At 38.1% G+C, this 22677-nt stretch overlaps 1 protein-coding gene across 1 annotated transcript; it reads right to left on the reverse strand.

Annotated features, from left to right (window-relative positions):
- Positions 1–426: 426 nt before the first annotated feature.
- LOC102950759 (tropomyosin alpha-3 chain-like) lies at positions 427–15285 on the reverse strand. Its single transcript, XM_015536734.2, is given in 5 exon segments — positions 427–713; positions 716–855; positions 1113–1351; positions 1443–1495; positions 15183–15285. Coding segments are annotated over 5 exon segments (822 nt in total).
- Between the last annotated feature and the right edge of the window lie 7392 nt (positions 15286–22677).

Raw genomic sequence — 22677 nt, forward strand, 5'->3', positions numbered from 1 at the left:
ATTAAGTCAAAACATTTCTTTCCATATGGGAGGAAGGTGTTAGACTACTGCCTCAGACGTGGAATTGTTAGGAATGTTGTACAAATGGCTGCTGCATCATCAACAACAGAAAAGGTAATTGTAAAACGTGTATAACGCAACATGCTTTCAAGAACCCTTTACATGGTGCTCACATTCTCTTAAATGTTGTTTCCGAAGGTGCTCAGCCTCAAGCCCAAATGAAACCTCAGGAGAGAGGCAGGGACAGTGTTTTGAAAAAGACACAGGAGTTGGGGTGGGAGAGAGGTGGCAAAGAGAGAAAGCAGCCTTCCAGTGGAAGGTCAGCCCTCAGTTCCAAGGCCAGCTTCTGTCTGGCGAGGGAAAGGCAGAGTGGAGGTCAGAGGGAGGAGCAGAGGCAGCGTGGGCCTGGGGTGCTGTACCCCTCATTCAGGTCAGGCAGAGTCGAGCCGGCCTCTTGGTACAGGCGTGCTCCCCTTTGGTGCCTCTCAGCTGATCTTGCAAGTCATTAGTTGTCTTCTCCAGCTTGGCCACCGACCTCTCCGCAAACTCGGCACGGGGCTCTGCCTCCTGGACTGTATCCGCAAGGAGCCTTACCCCGTCCCCACATTTGTCTTCCCTCTGAGAGTCCTTTTCTTCAGCAGTACTCAGGCACTTCACGTTCAGGTCTGTCGGTCTGGTTGGCTCCTCTGTCTCCAGGCACAGGGACTCTGCGGCTTGGCTTGCTCCTCTCTGCCCTCCAAGTCCCCCTCTGTAATCCCCAGCCACTCCTTCATACTTCCCACTGCCTCTTCTGCAATGCACTTTGCTTCTCCGAGTTGGATTTCCTGGAATTCTGTCTTTACTTCATCTTTTTTTTGGTAAATGTTATTTATTTATTTATTTATTTATTTATTTATTTATTTATTTATTTATTTTTGAGACCCAGAGAGAGGATGAGTGGGGGAGGGGCAGAGAGAGGGAGACACAGAATCCGAAGCAGGTTCCAGGCTCTGAGCTGTCAGCACAGAGCCCTAGGCAGGGCTCGAACTCACAAGCAGTGAGATCATGACCTGAGCTGAAGTCAGATGCTTAACCGACTGAGCCACCCAGGCACCCCTACTTCAACTTTCAAGGCTTGGTGTTCCGTAACTTTCATTCCTCTCTCACTCCCATCAGCGGCTTTTTCAGCTTCCTCTGGCTTTTGCAGGGCAGTGGCCAGGCGCTCCTGGGCACCGTCCAGCTCCTCTTCTACCTGCTGGATCCTGGGGTTCAAGGAGGCCACCTCAGCCTCTGCCTGCTCCCAGGCTCGACTTCCCCCCCTCGCCTGAGAGCAGAGAGGGCGCTTGGCCCCCTCCTGGGTATCCTGGCCTTCCTGTTGCAGAGCCTGGATCTTACACTTCAGTGCCTCTGTGGCGGTGACCCTGGCCGTGGTGCCCACCCAGCCCCTGCCCACTCCCGCTCACTCTTAGCTTCCTGCCGCCTCTTTTGGGCTCTGCAGAGGCTTCTCTGCAGCAACCTTTAAATAGCAGATAGCAGGAAAACAACGGCCAGGGCCGGAAGAGTCTTTCAGACAACTTTTTCCTTGGGGTTTAATAAAACAGACTTCTTCTGAGAAGAAATGATCAGAGATGTCTTATGACAGGCATGGACGTGGGAAGATAAAATCCATAAGAAATAAAACTACATATATACCTGTACATTATTCTGGCAGTCCTCAGCACATCTTCCCACGTACTCCTCTACCTTTTTCTTGAAATTTCTGCATAGAGTAGAATAATGCAGTGTAAGAATAGACTAGGTCATCATTAACCTTCAAAATGTGTGTGCTGTCTAGTGCTGTGGGACCCCACTGCTGTCCCAAGTTGGATGCTTTTGCTATTAAATATGATCCAACTGTGCTTTTAAACTATGCTAAGCTGCTCCCATAATGGAGCTTTCTCCTTGCCTAGGATATAAGAAATTGCTGCTAGAACAACTCAGCATTTTGCTGCATTTGTCCCTTTATTTTACTTTTCATAATGAAAAAAAAAAAAGCTTAATGTATTTCATTTTATAGATAATTGTTTAAAGATCAGAAGGCATAAAGCTAAAAAAAAAAAAGGAGATCACATGATCCTAATTGAAGCATATGTACTTATATGGCCATATATTTTTGTTTATATCATCTCATACAATTTTTATATATAGTAGAGGAGTGTGATGTGTACATATGTATATACAGTTAGTTCTGTGATGTTACACACATTCCTAAAAATCACTACGCTATGCGTAATCAGGCAACAAAAACCACAGGGTTTATGGAAAAAGGTTGGAGCAGAAACACTCAACGTTTTCATCAGTGACATATAAAAGAAAGAAAATAAGAACCTAATAAAAACATAATTTCACACATAAAAAATGGTTAAAAATACATAATGACTATGGTAAATATGGTACTTCACCTTTGGAAAAAAACAAATTTTTGAGGTCTTTTATGGAAGTGGATCTTGGAAGAGCTATAGCTTCTCAGTTACTATGAATTGGTGGAAGGTTGGGTAATCTGAAATCAGAAGGAAGGGTTGCAACGCCTGCCGTGGACCGATGTGGGTCATTGCTCCGTTGTTCCAAATGCCACAGTTAAGCCACTTTTAACAGCCTCAAATCTTGGCGCAGACTTTTCTGTCTTTCATTTATAGGTCTTTTGGGCCATGTGTGTATAATAGATATTTTATCAAGATTTTATCAAAACTGAACATTCGGGAAAAAAAACTGAATATTTGATCCAGTTTATAGCCACATTTCACTTCTGTCTTACTGTCAGTTTTCTTTTTCCCACCATTTTCTCCCCTCAATCAATGGCTTTACTCAACAGCTAAAGTCTCTGGAAATACTAGGGACATGTCAAACCACTAAATCAGCCACAGCAGGCCCCTAAAGGAGCCACTGAGGGGAGATTGGGCTCTGTCGCCTTCAGTTCTTCACGCAGAGAGGATGCTTTACTTACACTCTCTGCTTGGCATTTTGAAGCAGGGCACTGAAACGATTTTGAGATGTTTAATGAGGTGGGGTTTTTTGTTTGGTTTTAGTTTTAATACATAGAGGACAGTTTACGAGTAAGAAAAATGTAACAAAACACAACCATGTACAACAATACATGCAATGAATCGAGACAGCTGCTAAATGTGGAGTGTGCATATGGGGCTTTTGTGTGTTCCCACCACCTCATATTAACTGAGTACAATTTTCTACTTTTATCCATGTTTTTAAAGGGGGAAATAGCATAGACACTTACTCAAAATTTATATTAGGCCCCAAATGCTCCCAAGTACATCAACCATACCAGGGCAAATTTGTTACAAAACAAGCACTATAGCTGAAGCGTGTGTGTGTGTGTGTGTGTGTGTGTGTGTGTGTGTGTGTGTGTGTGTGTATCTGTAGGTTGGTATGTAATGGACCTAGAAATGTGTCTGCTGGGAGTAGACGCAGACAGACTTCAGGTCTCAGGGCTTTATCTTCAACTGCGGAGAGCTACCTCGCCCGACTCATGGTCCTTCAGGAAGAAATCCACATTGACTGATCATCTCGGGGGTCTAAAGGCCCTGGGCATTTCAGCCCATTGAGGAATGAGTCTGGAAGGCCATTTATGCTTCAAAGCTTCCCTTGAGGTTGAAAAAGAGTTTGAGAAAGTTTGACTTTTCCCTTTGCTCACCTCTCCCCCCCTACCTTCTGTAGTTGTTGATCACTTACAAATATCTTGCATGTCAAAGTCTGGCTTAGCATCTGCTTCCGCAGACTATATAATGATAGGTAGGTAGGTAGGTAGGTAGGTAGACAGATAGATAGACAGATACATACATACATGCATACATGAAATGTTTATATTTATCAAACTTTTATGTTGAAAACCATGAGTTCACAATGATACCTACCTTTTCATATTCTTAGACTCATTCACAGACATGGGATGTCTCCCTTTATCCTTCGTATATTTACTCATCTGATCAATATTCTAGTATGTCATCAGTCTGCCCATCTCACAGGCATCTCCCTCCAGCTGTGCACACTCTCACTTCGTGTCGTCCAGACTCTAGTTTTCTACCACCCTGTGCAGCTGTTTGATCTCCAACAAACTGAAATGGGCCATTCACCCATGAGGGCTATCTCCTTAGGGCACTTGAGCTCTAACACAGTGATGAGCTGTGGCCTGCTTCCCCACTCCCATGTGGATGCCAAAAACATGATTGAGACTTGTTAATGGCCCCATATAGTGTCTATTTGTGAAGCTATTACTCCTTGTCTCGATGTCTGTTTTGTCTGATACTAAACTAGGCAATCTAGCTTCTGGTGTGTGGTGTGTGTGGGCATGTGTGTGTTTATTTTCTCTTTTTACTTTGGACTGTCTTTTTGCATTATATGTTTTTAATTTTTTTTAATGTTTACTTATTTTGTGAGAGAGAGAACATATGTGCATGGGGGAGTGGCAGAGAGCAAGGGAGACAGAGAATTCCAAACAGGGCCTGTGCTGTCACCACAGAGCCTCACATGGGGCTTGATTTTAGAACCGTGAGAGAATGACCTGATCTGCAATCAAGAGTCAGATGCTCAACTGACTGAGCCACCCAAGAGCCCCTCTTTTTTGCATTATATTTAAAGTGCTTCTCTTGAAGAAAGTACAGTTGGGTAGTTTTTTTAATCTAGTATGATGTTATTTACCTTTTATTTGGAATCCCTAGTCTGTTTACGTTTGTCATGATTGATGAGGTTGCATTTAAATCTACTGTGTTGCTATTTTCTATTTCACTGTAATGCAGTATTTAATAATATGACCAAAATATAAATTTTCTGTAAAGTATTGCAGCCATAACAAATTATAAACTATTATTTTAATTCCCATGAATATTCTTGAGATTATATATTACTCTGAAAGAGATGCCCATGTAAATAAAGTTTAGAAAGGTCTGTTTGAGATCGTATGCCTTCACCTGATAAAACCTTCCCTTTAAGAGAGGTCAACCACATTAACTAAGTCGTAGTTCTAAACATAAGAATTTAAGTCTAGTCCGTAGATATCCTACATTTTTCTTACTGAAAACTCCCTCAGCTATCTGTTTATCGAGATCATGTCACTTACTGCCCAGAACATACAGTTATTTCTAATACTATATGACTTTTGTGGTTGTCTTTGTATATTCCCTATAGTTACTAGTGACAAATAACTATAGACTGGAGGGCTTCTCTTGGGAGAAGAGTGAGAATATAAAGCAACTATTTATTAAGTCAGATCATTACTGGTGTAAATCAAAGGAGATTTCAAAATACTAAATTAGACAGTCATTGGCAGACCAGAAATTGAAGCTTCAAAATTTTGTCTTTCTCATCAAGGCAGCACATATAACTGAAATGACATCATACATTTTGTCAGTGATTCATCCATGTCCGCATCTTCTACTTCACGTGTCTTTTAATTAAATATATTGAGGTTTCAGTTTTTCTTAAGTTTATTTTTGAGAGAGAGAGAGAGAGAGTGCACAAGCAAGGAAGGGGCAGAGAGAGAGAGGGAGACAAGGAATCCAACGCAGACTCCAGACTCTGAGCTGTCAGCACAGAGCCTGACTCAGGGTTTGAACCCATGACCCGTGAGATCATGACCTGAGCTGAAGTTGGACGCTTAACTGACTGAGCTACCCAGGTTCCCCTGGGGTTTCAATTTTAGGTATTTATTTGTCCTTTGAGGACAAAGCAGTGTCTGAAGGGCATCCTGTGGATTAAAACTGTTAGTTTTCTCCAAAATATTATTCTTTGCTTGTATGCATATATGCATATTTGTATGTGTGGACATGGGCACTCACACACACGCTGCATTTGTATAATGCCGAACTCCTGTCCTGCTGAGAACTATCTAAAGAAACACCACGATAAAATGTCGTAAAAGCTGTTAAGCTTTTAAAGAAATAGCAGTCTTAAACCCATCAACTTTAGGGAAAGTTAAGAGAAAAAATAAAAGAATAAATGTATGGCAAATGAAAAGTGGATCAGACACAGAACATGTTGTTGCCCATCTAGATGATTTTTCCTTTAATTCTCTGTATGGTTGTTCAGTAAAATGTGTAGTGTAACAATATAGATGTTTATTACACTAGTAATACCACTCTGCTGATAGATCTGTTATCGCGCATCACTATCACAGTGAATTTTTGTATTGTTAGTTTTCTTCTCATATGTAATGGACTTCACGATTGATTAAAAATCCTCAAAGTAGTGAACTTTCATTTAAATATGTGAATATTTAGAAACAAATTTGATCTTTATCAGGAAAGGAAATAATGGATTTTTAATGACTTTGTTTTTTTGAAGACATATTTTAATCCAGAAATGGCTAACACTACATTTTCCTACTTGATTTGTGATCACCTGTAATGAATAGTAAGTTCCTCATTCAGGTACCCCACTTCTTAAGAATAATTCTTTCACAAACAGAATAAATCTCACACAGTAAAGTAACATGGTGCTATAAACCCTCAAACATCTAGTCTTGAATTTGCCATTAGGCCTTCACTATTTTACCGGATATCTGCAGAAAGAAGATGCATCAAGAATTCAGGGGTGCTCAGTCTTGATTTTACATGTCCAACACTGAAATACAGCTTTCATTTTTAAATAATCCATGTAATTTTCTTTCACTTGAGGAAAGATGGGAAAGCAGCGATCCAGACTGACCTTAGATATCCAGATTTCATGTTAGCAATTGCTTTAAATATGTTTTTGCGTAATGTCTTTAACACATTTGTTTTCTCATGGAGAAAACTCATATATTTTAGTATGTCTGCAGCCTGTGTATTCCTGTCTCTATATTTTAAACATCGTTGAAACATATAAAAGGAAGCCCTCGACACTTGTTTCTTGTCAGGGTTGAGGCAGCAATATACTGTTAGTGTGCTACATAGATCTCAAAATTTTATGAGATTTCACAGTATGGCTGTGACATTTCACAGTACAGCTGAAGTGAACACAGAGTTTATATATCAGTGCATACACATCAAACATATTTGTGTCTTTGAGAATTATATGTTAATGAGAGTCAGAGAAATCATCCATGGCAATGTGTTTGTTTGTTTGTTTGTTAGTTTGTTTGTTTGTTTGAAACATTCCCTGAGACCAAATTCCAATTCACTTCTGTTTGGTTCTAAAATTACCGTATTCAGTGCTGTTTGCATTCCCCAAGACGAAAGCATCGGAAGACGTATGTCATCTCAGATTTTTAACCGATGCTTGTGAAAGGCAAAAGCTCAGAAAGAGTTGAAAAGCAAGAGGTGATGAGGACTCACACTTGGTCTTTAATCTGAATGTTGCTGTGATATGTGTAAATTTTAAAGATTTTTCAGTGGTCATTTACAGTTAGCCACGTATAGTTTTACATACCGTCTGAGAGTGGGAAGGTCCTATCCCTAATAAGATGGCTCATTCGAGAAGGTGATGCAGACACATTGTTCCAAGTTCACCTGCAAGGCTGCTGCTTTGCTTTTAGCAGTATAGTTCAGAAGCATCAACTTGCCACTTTGTTGCTGTTGCTGTTGTTGTTGTTGTTGTTGTCGTCGTCATCCACAGAGGCAAAGAGCATACAAAGGACATCATTCTTGACAGAGGGCCTTTTGTTTAAGACTCTTTGATTTCCTAGTAAGATATCTCACTTTCACCCCTACCGTATCTACATTATTTAATACAGGAAATCTGAAATCACTCCTTATGGGGATACTGATGCTGAGTTTGCAGCCAAGAAGTGTAGTCGTGCCCAGACGCGCAAACACAGAGGAAAAGAGGAGAGAAAAAGGCTCACTGAAAATGTGGCTCTCTTTCTGGACTAATAATATTTTAATTGGAAAATTAACATCTATTCACCCACCGTATAACATTTCCAGTGAACATTTTCTGCATTTCTGCTGAGTATTATGAATAGTGATAAACACGATATTAAAAAGCTATCAAGTCTAGGGGCGCCTGGGTGGCTCAGTCGGTTAAGCGTCCGACTTCAGCTCAGGTCACGATCTCACGGCCCATGAGTTCGAGCCCCGTGTCGGGCTCTGTGCTGATGGCTCAGAGCCTGGAGCCTGCTTCCAATTCTGTGTCTCCCTCTCTCTCTGCCCCTCCCGCGTTCATGCTCCGTCTCTCTCTGTCGCAAAAATAAATAAAATCATTAAAAAAAAAAGCTATCAAGTCTAGCATCATCTCACATTGAGGAGAAACAAATTTCACAGAACTGGAATAAGATTGACACATGGCAAAGTCAGTTTTTAGAGTAGGTGACATATTAACCATTTGTAATATACAGCCCATTATTGCTTTTTATAAACCGAGGCAATACTAGGAGTGCATAGTTGAATTACAGTAAGAGATCTAAAGATACATTCCTTGTGGTGCCTGGGTGACTCACTTAAGCCTCTGACTTTGGCTCAGGTAAGGATTTTGCAGCGGCTCGCAAGTTCGAGCCCTGTGTGTGTGTGTGTGTGTGTGTGTGTGTGTGTTGACAGCTAGGAGCCTGGAGTTTGCTTCAGATTCTGTGTCTCCGTCCCTCTCTTTCTCTCTTTCTCTCAGAAATAAACATTAAAAAAATTTAAAGATACTCTCCTCTTATTAACAATGGCACCCATCCTACTTTTTTTTTTTTTAACAGCATTGAATATGTTAGATTGTAGCTAATTATAAGAAAATAAGACTCGACCTAATTTGGTTTTCTCAACAATCTAGTGGTAGAAAGACATTACTGTTGCCATTTTAGAAATAAGGAAACAGAGTTCAGCTGGAGGTTAAAAGAGTTGCTAAGACCAGACACTACTGAGAAATCCCAAAGACCAGGAAGAAAAGCGATCTTGTGCTTCCCCCCTGACTCCCCACTCCCTTCTCTCCTGCATGCAAAAGTTCACATTCTAGATATCGTCTCTACTCATTCAGAACCACTGAAGCGCGGTTCTCAAAGACAACTTATTTTCACAAATAGCTTCTAATAACTAGCTTAGGGACTGAAAGTAGACATTAGGTGAAGAACTAGGGATATAATTTATTTTTAATTTATTTATATTTTCTTTTTTGTTTCTGACACAAACTATCTTAAGATACCATCTGGGGATACTGAGCCAGTTTGGAGGGCAGTTAAAATATGACCTTTGAGCACTTGACATACTTTTTACACTCCCTTTTCTCTCTTTTCACTGAGTAAATATTTGCAGATAAAGATAAATGAAAAAACAAAAGATTAGGATAGATTCGTGTGAATCAGTGTAGCGCCTGTTATGTCCATGGGTATTCTGTTGATTATATCTTCTGTCAGTTTAATTCCATTCTCTCTGTGCAAGGTTCCAAAAAAAAAAAAAAAAAAAGATCAGAAGTTCAGGCCACTGTTCTTTCTGACATAGCTCATGGATAGTGCAGAATGTAACCATTTTGGAAGTTTTATCTCTACTGCTTTTGGAAGTTTAAGAAGCTGTAGCTCCCATGTATGGATACATTCCAGTAATTCAGTGATTCTCAAAGTGTGCTCCCTGGACCATCAGCATCAGCATTACTGACAAAAGGGCTTAGAAATCCTTGGTCTCACCTCAGGTGTACTGAATCAGAGTCTCTGGGTCTGGGGCTCAGTAGTGTGTGTCTTAAGCTCTTCATGTGATCTCATGTCTGCTAAAGGCTGAGAGTCACTTCAGTAAAGCAGACAGTTATGTGGGCAGAAGCGTTCTTCAGTCTTTCTGAGAAAAAAAACTTTGAGGGGTAAGTTTATTCCTCTTGACTACCGAACATCGATAGAAATCAGGAAACTGGAATTCTATTGGTCTGCCCCATCTATTTTTATAACTATGCAATAGCCAGTTGATAGAATAGATGCATTTGTGTTTGTACTGTCTACTCAGCTGGGAGGAGTCCATTTTGCAAGAGCAGAATCAGCTGTGTGATTCTTGTATGAAGGTACAAGCTCTCTGTCCCTTTGTTGCCATAGCCCACAGAGACCGCTAAGTATATTTTCTTTTTTTTTTTTTTTAATTTTTTTTTCAACGTTTTTTATTTATTTTTGGGACAGAGAGAGACAGAGCATGAACGGGGGAGGGGCAGAGAGAGAGGGAGACGCAGAATCGGAAACAGGCTCCAGGCTCCGAGCCATCAGCCCAGACAGAGCCTGACGCGGGGCTCGAACTCACGGACCGCGAGATCGTGACCTGGCTGAAGTCGGACGCTTAACCGACTGCGCCACCCAGGCGCCCCAAGACCGCTAAGTATATTTTCTAAGAAGCCCCTTTTCTTGAATCTGCATTATAAACATTAATAAAACATAGTCTAGGGAAACTAAATTTGGTTATTTTCTTTACAACATTATAGTATATTCTATATCACATTATAGTATATCCAAAAAATAGTCATCAGAGAACTTTGCTTTGTATATTACATATAAACATTTCTAGTTGAAGTACAGGTTTTATTTTATTTTATTTATTATTTTTAATTGAAGTATACTGGACATACTAGTTTCAGGTGTGTAATAAAGGGATTCAACAATTATGCACCTTGTGAGATGCACTATAATAGATATGCATTACGAGACTACACCACTGTAAAGTGCAGTCACGATCTGTCACATTCCGTTATTACAGTATTATTGACTGTAGTCTCTATGTTGTGCTTTCCTTCCCTGTGACTTACTAACTGGGATTTTCCACCTCGGAATCGTCTTCACTTATTTTGCCTAACCCCTTATCATACCTCTCCCCTCTTCTCCTCTCACTACCACCAGTTTCTTCTCTGTATTAGGAGTCTGTTTCTGTTGTTGACAGTGTCTTAGGTTACAGACAGAAGTGAAATCATATTGTATTTGTCTTTCTCTGACTTACTTCACTCAGCATCATACCTTCTAGTTCTAGCTATGTTGTCACAAGTGGCACAATCTCACCCTTTTTTATGGCTGAGTAATATCCCATTGTGTTTGTATGCCACATCTTCTGTCTTTATTCGTTTATCAACGGATATGTAGGCTCATTTCATTTTCTGTGGGTAAATATCCAGAAGTGGAATTACGAGATTCCATGCTGTTTTTATTTGTAATTTTTTTTTCCGAGAAACCTCTGTAGTGATTCCACAGTGGCTGCACTGATTACCAATCCCCCAAAGAGTGTGAAATGATTTCCTTTTCTCCACATCCTCACCAACACTTGTTATTTCTTATGTTTTTGATACCAGCCATTCTATTTTGAGGTGACATATTATGGTCTATATAGTCAATTAATCTACATCAAAGGCGATAAAAATATACAATGGGAAAAGCAGTCTCTTTGATGGTATTGGGAAAACCAGATCGCTACATGCAAAAGCATGAACCTGTACCACTTTCTTACGTTTGATAGAAAAAAAAACCCTTAAAATGGATTAAAAACCTAAACATAAGATCTGACACCATAAAACTCCTAAAAGAAAACAAGAAGTAAGTCTCTTGGACATCAGCCTGAGCAATATATAGATATAGATAGCAATATCTGTATCTTTATATATTTTTCTTGGATATACCATGTGCCTCCCCAGGCAAGGGAAGCAAAAGCAAACATACACAATTGGAATTATGTTAAACTAAAAATATTGTGCATAAGGAAAGGAACCATCAACAAAATGAAAAGGCAACCTATTGAATGGAAGAAGATATTGTCAAATGGCATATCTGATAAGGGATAATATTCAAAAATAAATAAAGAATTGATATAATTGAACACCAAAACAACAAATAAAGCAGTGCTTAAATAGGCAGAGGACCTGAATAGGCATGTTTCCAAAGATCTACAAATGACTTACCCATGAAGAGCTGCTCAAAATCACTAATGATCAGGGAAATGCAAATGAAAAGTAGGTTTCAGATAAAACTTAAAAATAAACTCTGGGAGTAATAAAGCATTTACTATGTTTAAACATCACCTGTGACATGGTAGCATATTTATAGCTATACTAAATATGCAAGTTATAATTAATCAATTTTTTTTACTCAACTGTAACTTTTATGGATCTAATTTAGACAGTATGGCTATCTACACACAAGGCTATATTTCAGTGGATAATATTTGTCAACTCAGATGCTAAAAATATGTATATTACATAGAGGTAGTTTAAAGCGCTATTTGACTTTTTTAAAAGGGTAACTATTTTTGTTATTCATTTCAAAAACATTTAAATGGTAGAGAAAGCCCATGAACATCTATAAGCCTGCCTACTAGACATTTTATCTGCAAAGATGAAAATGGAAAGTGCACTTAAAAGTTACCTTTGGTATTTTCAAAGACAGGAGAGGATTTTACTTTGCATATGGCATATCTTTGCTTCTCATATGCTTCAAAAGATTAAACACCAAAGGCCTCTGTTAAAGGCAGCTATTTGCTATGATTTTGATATTGGCCTCAATATATTTGATAGAAATTCTGATCAGGGTAACATCAGGAGCTACAGATATAAATGAGTTGTCTGCTGTCCCTTCCACGTACTTTTTAAAAAAGGACATGTATCATTTGTTTATCTTATGTTACAGAAAAAGCGAGTCTAAGCGATGCATCTTAAGGATTTTGTTTCTCATTACTCTTTGTTTCCCTAATTGTGCCACTTTCTCATTTGAAAAAAGAAAAGATGACAATGGCTAAGTTTGAAAAAGATTTATTCTTCTAGAAAGTAGAAGCTGAAATCTGAATACCATTCTAATTAGAAGTGTATAAATGGGACTGGAAACAAAATTTCTGTTACCAAGTTGTGTTGTTTTTTTTGTTTTTTTGGTTTTTTTTATAGTTCTGAGTAGGTGTGGATTTCTGCTCTCATAATGTGTTAATGGAGGTGCATAGACAGTTAAAGCTGGTTGTGAGCCGTGGCCAATGTTGCTATAAGTTAAGGGCAAATCCTGAATCTTGTGATGAGCAAAATACACTCTTAGTTTAGGTTTCTTTATAAACATGTTAAAATGTGCTCCTGCCTTTAGTTCTAACAACATATTCACCCTAAACCAAAAAACTCGCTGTAAAGTCTATCTATTGTGGCGAATCTGAAGGGTAATTTCATAATTTTCAAATCCTCAAATTTCACACATTTATCTGAAGCTTAATATTGCCTATAAATTTTTTCAGATATTTTTAATTTAACACATTTTAAATTTTGATTAGGATTACATATTTCATAAGGAACCATAACTCTGTGAGCTGAATTACATAGTGAAGGGGAAAAACAGTAGATATTTCCCTTTGATTCATATATTCCCTCTTATCAGATGATGATTATTAAATTGAGGATGGTAAACACAAAATTAGTGATGATTAAGTAAATATCATCGTCTGACCTGACATGAACCAACCCCCTTCTCTTTTCAAACTTGCACGCGCATGCACACACACACAGAAAAGGAATCAGGGTACTAGAAAAAGAACTTACAGCTCAATAAAGAGGGGCAAGATACTAAATCCCAATGATTGTAGAGGCTTAACTCCATGAATAGAAGCCTCGGTGGTTAGAGAATTTACTTTTAATATGTCTGAAGAAAATGAGCTCACGTGTCAGAACTGCTTGAGGCTGAGAGCCTAATTCATCCATGGAACAGGGATGAGAAAAGTTCTGCTGTCCAACCTGACGAAGCAACACACAAATGTGCAATCTTATGTCTGCACACAAGTGTGGCCTAAAGTCACATTTCTCCTTATTTTAGCACCTCATGCAAAGGTAAGGAGGAAAACATGTATGAAAACAACACAACAGAAGTCTGGTGGGGCAAATATCAGAAAGTTTTGTCTGAATATTTTAGGAAGAAAAGTCGGTGATTACAATAAACTGACAATTAACACTGGAAAACGTTTTATATAATGAGATAAACCAAGAGAGATTATAGTCAGTATCTTTACAGTGTTTAAAGGTTTAAAATAAACTATGTAGACTAAGCAAGAACAATATATAATGGGGGGGGGAAGCTTATTAAAGGAGCAAAAAGAATTCTAGAAATGCAATGATAGCTATTGAAATAAAATCTCATTGGGTAGATTAAACTGTAAGGTAGATGTTGCTGAAGAGAGAATCAGTACATTGAACGAGATAGGTAGAAGTCAGATTTTTAAAAATCCTAAATTAATAGGTGAAGAATGTAAAGGAGAAGTAGCTAGAATGGAAGCTAGAATGAGACTGTTTAGCAGATATTTAAGACAAGTTCCAAAAAAAAAAATATATATATATATATACACACACATATACATACATACATATGTGTATATATATACATATATACACATATGTATATATATACATATATACATACATATATACATACATATGTATGTATGTATATATATTTATATATGTATACATATATATGTATGTATGTATATGTATATATGTATTTATATATGTATGCATATAATATGTATGTATATATTTCAAGCATAAGAGAGTGGTACTTTTCAACAGAAAATACTAAATTATTTACTAGATTTAAAAATAAATGACTTTGGGGGCATCTGGGTGGCTCACTCAGTTAAGCATCTGACTTTGGCTCAGGTCATGATCTCATGGTTTGTGAGTTCAAGTCCCGTGTCAGGGTCTGTGCCGTGCTGACAGCTGGGAGCCTGGAACCTGCTTCAGATTCTGTGTCTCCCTCTCTCTCTGCCCCTGCCTCCCACTCACTCTCTCTCTCTCTCTCTCTCTCTCTCTCTCTCTCTCAAAAATAAATAAACATTAAATTTTTAAATGAGTTTTACATTTACATTTTACATTTACATCAAAATTGATTTGACTCTTTGGCAAGGTAAGAAAAGGCACTCCACACGTAAACACATCATAGAGAAATAAAAGTGCTCGGTGAAAAAGGGAAAGTCATATATGTGTAAGAGGTGAAAAAAAAACTACTGAAAAGGAGTAGAAAGTAGTTTGACAACATATGTTTCATAACTGATAATAAGATGCTGGAGACAATGGAATGGTATGTTTAAACTATCATTGAAAACTAATGACCAGCCTAAAATTCTATACATAGTTGAGTGATTCTTTCAAGAATAAGGATGAAAATAAAATACCTTCTGACAAAACCTGGGGAGTGTTTTCTGGTAGTGGAGGTTGTCTCTAGAATGCCCCATCATTTCTTCCCTGTCTGTGGACATTAGCCATTTCCCTTGGCAAGGTGGAGTCTGTTCCTCCGCCCTCTGAAATCTAGCTCAGCCTGCAGTTTCTTAACTAGTCGAGTAGGGTACAAGTAACACTACGCCCATTCTGAGTCACACGTTTGGGAGGATTTTCAGCTTCCCAGCTCGCTTTTAAGGCTCTTGGTCGTGGTGCAGGAACTCTGACCACCATGCTGGAGAGAGTGCCGGATGAACCCTGAGGCTGCATGGGAGAGGAAGGACCCAGTGGGGCTCAGCTCTCTAGGTGTCCCTGGCGGTGTGCCAGCCCGGCAAGTGAAGTGGCCTTTGAACTCCTCCAGCTCAGTGACAAGTCAGTTTATAGGGAATGATCCAGCAAATACCACATGAAGTAGCAGCCTTAGCCAGCCAAGCCCTGCCAAACTTCTCCACGGTGTGTGACCTAGAATGAGAAGGTGGTTGCTTTTAGTCACTAAGTTTTGGGGTAGGTAACCACTGCAATAGATATTGGTACTGGCTGAAATAAATAAAAAAGCATATACTTCAATAAAAAACTGGGACAGGAGGCTGGAATGGGTTGAAGATGCAATGACACGGATAGAGGTTGTTTGAGTAGTCGTTAAGACTAAAGAAGAATCAACAAAAATTCGAAAAACTACCTTTGGGAAATTAAAGAAAAAGATGGAAGTGAAATAATAATAATAATAATAATAATAATAATAATACAGTGGAAATTGAACAGTGAAAATATGAGACTTAAAAATTCCAAAGGCTTTCAAAACAAATCAGAGGATATTGGGATAATTTGATTACATTTATATTTTTAAAAGTATTGGGGCACCTGGGTGGCTCTGTAGGTATAGTGCCCGACATCAGCTCAGGTCATGATCTCACGGTCAGTGAGTTTGAGCCACGCATCAGGCTCTGTGCTGACAGCTCAGAGCCTGGAGCCTGCTTCGGATTCTGTGTCTCCTGCTCTCTCTGCCCCTCCCCTACTTGTGCTCTGTCTCCCTCTGTCTCTCAAAAATAAATAAATGTAAAAAAAATTAAAAAGTGTTTATTAATTTTGAGAGAGAAAGAGAACAAGTGGGAATGGGCAGAGAGAAAGAGAGAGAGAGAGAGAGAGACGGGGAAAGAGAGGATCCATAACGTAGGGATGGATCCCAGGATCTATAAGATCATGACCTGAGCAAAATCACGAGTTGGCTGCTCAACTGACTGAACCTCCCAGGCGCCTCTAGATGTTGTTAAGTCAATAAATATGTATGGAAAATGTTTAAAGAAAAGAAATGTAATTTAGAATATGGAAATGAAGAAGAAGGAACAGAAAACAGAGCAAAACATCAGAAAGTCTTTGGTCGGTCCATTAGTAAACCAGGAGGGGCAGGTGGGTGGCTCAGTAGGTTAAGCATCCGACTCTTGATTTTGGCTCAGGTCATGATCTCATGGTTGGTGAGTTCTGGCCCCATGTGGGGCTCTGTGCTGACAGTGTGGAGCCTGCTTGAGATTCTCCCTTTATCTCTGCCCCTCTCCAATTTGAGTGCACATGCGTGCACACTTTCTCTCTCTCCCTCTCCCTCCCCCTCTCCCCCCTCTCTTTATCAAGAAGTATTTTTAGGGGCGCCTGGGTGGCGCAGTCGGTTAAGCGTCCGACTTCAGCCAGGTCACGATCTCGCGGTCCGTGAGTTCGAGCCCCGCGTCAGGCTCTGGGCTGATGGCTCGGAGCCTGGAGCCTGTTTCCGATTCTGTGTCTCCCTCTCTCTCTGCCCCTCCCCGGTTCATGCTCTGTCTCTATCCCAAAAATAAATTAAAAAACGTTGAAAAAAAAATTAAAAAAAAAAAAAAAGAAGTATTTTTAAAATTTTCATCTAAATGGTATTTATCAAAGTCACTCATTAAAATGTGTATCACTCAGACTTTGTAAGTAAATGTATGGGGGAGGGGAATGTCAACAATTTACCAATCTAAATAAATTGCTTTAGCCATTTTAATATTAAGCCCTTCACTTCCCACAAAACACATTAGGGAAAATAGATCTTTACTCAGTTACATAAATAGCAGCTCGAAAAATATGACAATCATGAACATGTTTTTTTATCTAATATCACATATGTCTATTCATTTATTTAAGGGAAGATTCCATAGAAATACTAAGAAAAACTGGTAAATCTATAATCACCCTGGGAAAATTTGTCTTTCTTTAAGAAACTGATATATTAGCAGATAAAGGAAAGGGTAAATAAACAGGATTTTTTTTTTTATTTTTTTAATGCTGATTTTTTTCTTCTGGAGAGAGAGACAGAATGTGAGCAGGAGAGGAACAGAGAGAGGGAGACATAGAATCCGAAGCAGGCTCCAGGCTCTGAGCTGTCAGCACAGAGCCTGACGTGGGGCTCTAACCTACAAACCATGAGATCATCAGCTGAGCTGAAGTCGGACGCTTAACCCACTGAGCCACCCAGGCACCCCAAGAAACAGGAATTTTAAATAATACAGATGACTAACTTATTCTAATGACATATAGAACTCTGCAGTCGTCTTCTCCACATTAGATAAATACACTTTCAATTATATATGGATTAAAAGACAATTGACATGCAGGCTCTATTTTCATACTATAACGTAATAGAATTAGACATCAGTGCACAACCATAAAAGGAAACACGTATCTGTGAACCCAAAGTATACACCTGACCCTTGAACATTCTAGGCTTGAACTCTGTGCATCCACTTACATGCAGATTTTTTTTCCCATATGGTAATGTAAATGTATTTTCTCATATTTTTTTAACATTTCCTTTTCTTGAGCTTAATTTATAGTAAGAGTACAACATATAATACAGTGTACAAAATTCCTGTTAATCGACTCTTTATGTTGTTGGTAAGGCCTTCAGTCAATAGTAGACTATTTGTAGTTAAGTGTTTGGAGAGTCAAAAGCTGTATGTGGATTTTTGAGTGCATGGGGCAGGGGGTGTCGGTGTCCTAACCCCTGCATTGTTTAAGGGTCAACTGTACTTTTTAATAAGAAAAAAATCCATAAGGGAAAATTGGAAATATATAAAAACGAAAGACCACTATGATAGATTTGGCAGCAGGCTGCATGTATCAAGCAGGGTTGATAGTGCACTGAATTCAAGAAGATAAAAAAAAAAACAAAAAACACTGGAATTGAGTCAATAGTAAAAATAACAAGTGAGACCATAAGGTAATACAATTTTAAAAAATGGTTCTTTGAAAATAGAATAAGATATAAACTCTTAGCTAACCTAGTCAGGAGGAAAAAAAAAATAAAAAGCTGAATAAAAAATGTAAGAAATGGATGAGGCAATTAGATTTTAAAAACACCAATAAGCATGTTCTGTCAGTAAATTTAAGTCTTTGTTGAAATGGTCTTTGTTTAAAAAAAAGTAAAGTGTCAAAAGTGATTTGTAGATATAGAAGATCTGGAGAGACCAATAATCATTAATAATTATTACAGCTATTGAGTCTGTTTGAAGTATCTTCCTGCCTTTAAACAAGACACTCCAAGTCGTTTTACAGGCGAATTCTACTGAAACCCAAAGACTTAAACAGTCTTTACCCTCAAAAATTTAGTCCCAAAACTTAGAGACATAAGGCTAACATTGTCAGTATACTATGACCACTGTGGCCACCCAGCCCAATTAAAGACTATTAGGACAAAGAAAAATGATGTTCAGCAGAATTAGAAGACAATGTTAGACATCTATTGCCAGTTAAATATTTAAAATAAAACTTCAATTTTGTGGAATAAAGTGCGTTTTTTTTTTTTGCTTATTTTTTTTTTTATGCTTATTTTGAGAAAGAGAACGAATGGGGAAGGGGAAGAAAGAGAGGGAGAGACAGAATCCCAAGAAGGCTCCGTGCTGTCAGTGCAGAGCCCAACTTGGGGCTTGATCTCATGGGACCATAAGATCATGCCCTGAGCTGAAATCAAGAGTCAGTTGCTTAACCAACTGAGCTACCTTAGCACCCCATGAGTTTTTATCCTGTAGACCAGATTAGTTTTATTCCAATATGTGCACTTTTCATGAACGATATTTTTGAAATGTTGGAGTTCTTGCACCAGCTTGTAAGAGCATTGTTGTTTTTTTTATTATCTGCAAACGTTACTAAAATAGATAGGAATTGAGCCTTAAGCATATATACATATACACATATATATGTGTATGTGTGTGTATACACACACACACACGCACACACACACACACATACACATACACATACACACATATAAATATTCAAGTAAATAGTTTTTAACAAAGAAAATTTTGATGGGAGGGAAATGGAAATGAGTCATCATAAATGTATAAAAAGAGCTCTGTTAGGATACCACAACCATGCGAGGGAAGGATGGTGAATGAAAACATTACTAGGAAGGAAGCATCAGCCTGTGGAAATCTTGTATCATCAGAGTGTTTGCTATGGACTAAATGTTGTCTCCCCTCCAAATGTATATATCGAGGCCCTAATGTTATGGTGTATGGATGTGGGACTTTGAGAGATAATTTTAGGTGATAAGGATAGAGCCCTTGTGAATGGGACTAGTGCCCGTGAAAGAAGAGACGCAGAAGAGATGATTTCTTTCTCCATTATGGAGGTTATAGCAAGAAAGTGGTCATCTGCAACTCAGGACATCCCAGCCTCTGGAACTGTGAGAAGAAAACATTTGTTGTTTGAGTCACCACTCTGTGATTTTGATAGCAGCCTGCATTGACAGTGGTCCTTTCTCTACAGTGAGTATGGAGGAAGTGTTTAGGGAAGCTAGATGTTGTCTTTCTGCAGAACTGTGACACAAAGAAAAGAGGTAAAAATTTGAACTACTAAGAACCATTTATATTGTTAACATTAATTTTGAATGAGGAAAACTAAAGACATGTAAAGAAATGGACAGTATCTGAAGAGTTAATGCATTCGCATAATCCATTTCTGCTTAAAAATGTAAAGTTCATGCTGATAGATTTTGAAAGAAAATGGATATTCATAGTAATCATTCTCAGTTTATAATAATGTAACCACTGAAACAGAACATCTGAGCACATTTGCATATGTTGATACAAAATTATGAAGTTCTAATAAAACTCTAAATGAAATACAAAAAAAATTCCTCCAGGTAAAAAATGTATACAGTGAACTTTCCTGAAATATTCTAAGGAATTAAATTTATATCCATGTATCTTCTACTTACTGTATACTACTCTTTGCCTTTTTAACTGTGAGTTTCAGAATTACATGGCCTTTTCCATGAAGAAAATTTTCTAATTTTTTTTTTAATGTTCATTTATTTTTGAGAGAGAGACAGAGACAGAGTGTAAGCAGGGGAGGGGTAGAGAGAGATGGAGACACAGAATCCAAAGCAGGCTCTCAGCTCTGAGCTGACAGCACAGAGACCTACGTGGGGCTTGAACTCCCGAACTGTGAGATCATGACCTGAGCAAAGTTGGACACTTAACTGACTGACCCAGGCACCCCACAAGCTTTCTAACTGTTAACATGTCCTATATAACATGGTTTTCATATATTAAACTGAATCCTTTAAGTGAGGTACTATTATTTTCTTCATTTAACAGACAAACTGAAACAAAAGACTTACGTCACTTGCTTTAGATCACACAGCTAATGGCATTAGTGTAATAACGCCCAATTAGTCAATAGAGAAAGGGTAAGCCTTTCAAAAATATGTGAATTCATAAAGCTATATAGTCCTGCTTACAAAAGAAGTAATGGGTGATAAGGAAAGCAGTCAAACATTCTAAGTTAAAATTTATGTTCTGGTAGTAAAGACACATGCTAACAATAACCTTATTTATTAACTTAGATTCACATGTAGGATCAATAATCAGTCTTTTAAATAGGTATGAAATACACCTACTAGTCTGGAAAAGGGAATGGCGCCTGGTTGTTTTCTGAAAACTTTTCAACTGTTTTAATTGTGAAAAACCTCAAGAGGAAAGAAGACCTATCTTTTAGTCCTATGATTGTAGCCTAGCGTAAAGACTAATGCATTGGTCATAATTGGTTTATTTACCCATTCATTATTCATTTGTCATAATTATTCATATTTAATTGAAGTATAATTGACATACAATATCCTATTAGTTTCAGGTGTACATCATAGCAATTTATGTTTTCATACATTATGAAATGATCCCCACAGTAAGTCTGGTTACCATCTGTCACCGCACCAAGTTATCACAATATTATTGACTATATTCCCCATGTTGCACACCACATTTCCATGACCTAATTCTTTTATAACTGGAAGGCTGTGCGTCTTAATCTCCTTCAACCATTTTGCCTGCCTCCCAACTCCTCCCCTTTATGGTAACCGCAGTTTCCTGTGTCTATGAAGCTGGGTTTTTTTGTCTTGTTTTATAGATTCTACATGTAAGTGAAATCATACATTATTTGGTTGTCTCTCTCATTTCTTCTACTTAGCATAATACTCTCTAGATCTACCCAAGGGGTTTCAAATGGCAATAGTTTTTTTTTTTTATCTTTGTTTAAGGATTGAGTAGTATTCCACTGTATCTCTGTCACATCTTCTTTATCTGTTCATCTACGAATGGACACTCAGGTTGCATCTATCTTAGGTATTGTAAATTATGTTACAGTGAATGTAGGGGTGCATGTATCTCTTCAAAATGGCGTTTTCGTCTTTGGAATCATATCTAGAAGTAGAATTGCTGGATAATATGGTAGTCCTATTTTTTATGTTTTTGAGAAACATTCATACTGTTTTCATTAGTGACTGTACCATTTTACATTCCCACCAGCCATGTATGAGGGCTCTCTCACATTCACATTCTCACCAGCACTTGTAATTTTTTATCTTTTTGACAGTAGCCAACCTAACCTCCATGATGTGATACCTCATTGTGGTTTGATTTGCATTTTCCTGATGATTAGTGGCGTTTGAACATCTTTTCATGGGTCTATTGACCCTATGTAAGTCTTCTTTGGAAAAATATCTATTCAAGTCCTCTGCAGTTTATTAATTGGATTTTTTAAAAATAATATTAAGTAGTATATGTTATTTATATATTTTGGATACTAAGTTGTAAATATGTTATTTGTAAATATCTTCTCCCACTCAGTAGGTTGCCTTTTTATTTTGTCGATACTTCACTGTGCAGAAGCCTTTTAGTTTGAGGTAATCCCATTTGTTTGTTTTAGCTTTCATTGCCCTTGCCTGAGAAGACTGGTCCAGAATATATATATATATATATATATATATATATATATATATATATATATATATATATATATATGTGTCATATGTGGTAGTATGTGTGTGCACACACACACGTGTATGCGTAACTATCATCAAATAGTTTACTGCTTCTGTTGGTCGTGTGTGTCTGTGTGTATGTATGTATGTATATGTGTGTGTGTGTGTGTGTGTGTGTGTGTGTGTGTGTGTGTGTGAAATGGTTTACTGCCTATATTTCCACGTTTCAGGTTTCAGGTCTCACATTCAAAGATTTAATCCATTTTCCATATCGTGTAAGGTAATGGTCCGCTGTTTTTTGTTTTGTTTGTTTGCATGTAGCTGTCCAGTTTTCCCAACACTATTTGGAAATGTGT

This window comes from Panthera tigris, chromosome B1 (genome assembly GCF_018350195.1).
Source record: "Panthera tigris isolate Pti1 chromosome B1, P.tigris_Pti1_mat1.1, whole genome shotgun sequence".
Classification (NCBI taxonomy): Eukaryota; Metazoa; Chordata; class Mammalia; order Carnivora; family Felidae; genus Panthera; species Panthera tigris.